The following is a 2,500-nucleotide window of genomic DNA, read 5'->3' on the forward strand; positions in this document are numbered from 1 at the left end:
CCTTGCTTCCTTTCTCTCTTCCTTCCTTTCTTTTGCCTCCTCCTTTCTGACCTTGACCCATTTTCCTTTGCCTTCGGATGTACCTTTTTCCTTTTTCTTCCCCTCCTTATTCTCCTTCTTTGCAATCTTCAATTCCTTGTTCTTTTTCTCCTCTTTCTTCTCTTGCTTTCGCCTTTTCTTCAGCTTTTGCCTGTCTGCTTTTCTTGCTTCCTTTCTCTCTTCCTTCCTCTCTTTTGCCTTCTTCTTTTTTACCCATTTTCCTTTGCCTTCTGATTTCTTTTCCTTTGCTTTTCCTTCTTTTCTTCCCTTTGCTTCTTCCATCTGTGCATCGTTATTCTTGTTCTTCTTTTTCTTCTTCTTCTTCCCATCATCGGGAGGAAACAAATCTACTCCCTTTTTCCGTTGTCTCTGTCTTTCCTTCTTCCGCTTCTCTTGTCTCATTTCCTTCTTTCTTAATCGCCTCTCTTTCTTGGTCTCTTTCTTCTTCTTTTTGCCCTTATTTTTCTTATTCTTTTTCTTCTTGTCCTTCTTGTTTTTCTTGTTCTTGTTTTTCTTGTTCTTCTTTTTCTTCTTCTTCTTCTTCTTTTTCTTCTTGTTATTTTTGTTCTTCTTGCCCTTCCCGCCGCCGCCTCCATTGGCAAGACGTTCGCTCAAGACGTCATTGATGTACCGGAGGCTCTTCCTCATCTCGATGTTGTCGCCCCTGAGGTCCGCCTTCGCCTTGTTCCTCGCCGAGAACACCTGCTTCCACATCTTCCTCTCCAGGGACGTGTCGAACGAATCCTTCACGTCCGGCCACAGGAGGTCCGAGGGAATCGTCACGATCTGCTCGCCGTTGGGAGAGGCCACCACCGTCACCCCCGAGGGCGCCCCCGTGAGGCTCGCAGGGACTCGGAGCCTGATGGTGTCCCTGCTCCTCCGAGACTGCCGCTGGAGCTCCCTCAGCCTCGCCTTCAAGTTCCGCAGCTCGCCGATGGACATGCTGCTGGCGGACTGCTTCACGGCGGCCAGAGTCACGTCAGAAGGGACCTGGAAGTCGGTGGGGGAGGTCACGTGCGAGGCGCTGAAGCCTGACAGGGCCGCCGCGCGCTCCTGCTGCCTCAGGGTCTTGACGGAGTTGAATATCTGGCGCCACGTCTTCCGGGTCTGCTTGTCGGTGAATGTGTCCTTCACATCGCGCCACTTCAGGTCCTCCGGGATCTGAACGAAGGGAATTGAGATGGTTGGCATGATTAGTGTTATTGTTATTATTGTTATTATCATTAGTATTATCATTACTACTATTAGTATTAATATTAATATTATTATCATTATTTTGATTATCATCACTATCATTATTATCATTATTAATATTATTATGATTATTATTACTATTATCATTATTATTATCATTATCATTATAATTATTGTTATTATTATTATTATTACCGTCATTATGATTTATGGCATTAATTTCGTATCCATGTTATTACTACTATCACTGTCATAATCATTACAGTCATTGATACAATCATATAGTTATCTTATCAATACTGTCACCACCATGATTATAGCTATCTTATCATTATCATCATCATTATCGTCACCATCAATACCGCTCAACCATCCTAACCATCAGCATTCATTATCATCTTTATCACCATCATTACCACAATCAACATCATCACCCTCTCTAAAGGCCCTATCACACTTTCATTTTCCCCATAATTCTGTGTGTATCCGTATGAACTTTCCGCATGCACGTGTAAAAAAAAATAATAATAATGATAATGAAATTAATAAGTAAAATAAATGAAAAAATAAAAGTAAAAAATGACGCCGTCAGAGTGAGGTACTGGGAATCACACGATTATTTCTAGAAATATCGTATCATGTTTAATAAACATAATTTTGTATGGAAAACCGCTATATTGTATATAGAAATAATCTAGAATATAGGCCTATGTCTATATAAACTTTCTTATTGCATTTATCAAGAAAAGCATTATAGGCCTATAGATTCTCCGTAGCACAAGAACACCGCGGAATTAGCCAGAAAAGACAAAATAGACGTAAAAAGTACTCGTCTCCTGAAGCCTTGAGAGGGATGGAGCGAACGGACCTCCCACGTACCTGTACAGCGACCTGTCCGTTGGGCAGCGTGACGATTTGCACTCCCGGGGGCACGCTGTTGGTCGAAAATCCCGGCCCGCCGACGGCAGAGATCCCGGTGGGCGGCGGGAGGGTGGAGAACGTGGGCGGGAAGACGATGGGCACGTCCACCACGCCGTCTCCGTTGATGGTGGGCGCGCTGGTGGTGACGCCGCCCGTGTCGAGGATATTGTCGTCGCTGCTGGTTACGCTGCTGGTCCCGCTGCTGCTGCTGGATGAACTGCCGCTGCTGGTGACAGTTGACACGGTGACGACGTCCTTACCTCCTGAGGTGGTGCTCGTACCTGTGTCGGTGCCGGTGTCGGTATCTGTGTCCGTGCCGGTGTCGGTGTCCGTGCCCGTGTCCGTG

The 2,500-nt window shown here is 45.4% G+C and overlaps 1 protein-coding gene across 1 annotated transcript in view; it reads right to left on the minus strand.

The window, feature by feature from the left end:
- Positions 1-1,875: 1,875 nt before the first annotated feature.
- Positions 1,876-2,500, minus strand: part of LOC138859262 (putative per-hexamer repeat protein 5) — a 1,341-nt gene continuing 716 nt past the window's right edge. The window contains exons 1-2 of the mRNA XM_070113481.1: positions 2,113-2,500; positions 1,876-1,905 (exon numbers count right to left, since the gene is read on the minus strand). The exon at positions 2,113-2,500 is cut by the window's right edge and continues 716 nt beyond it. Coding sequence (XP_069969582.1) covers positions 1,876-1,905; positions 2,113-2,500 — 418 coding nt within the window. The remainder of the gene's footprint in view (positions 1,906-2,112) is intronic.

Source organism: Penaeus vannamei, chromosome 34 (assembly GCF_042767895.1).
Source record: "Penaeus vannamei isolate JL-2024 chromosome 34, ASM4276789v1, whole genome shotgun sequence".
NCBI lineage: Eukaryota > Metazoa > Arthropoda > Malacostraca > Decapoda > Penaeidae > Penaeus > Penaeus vannamei.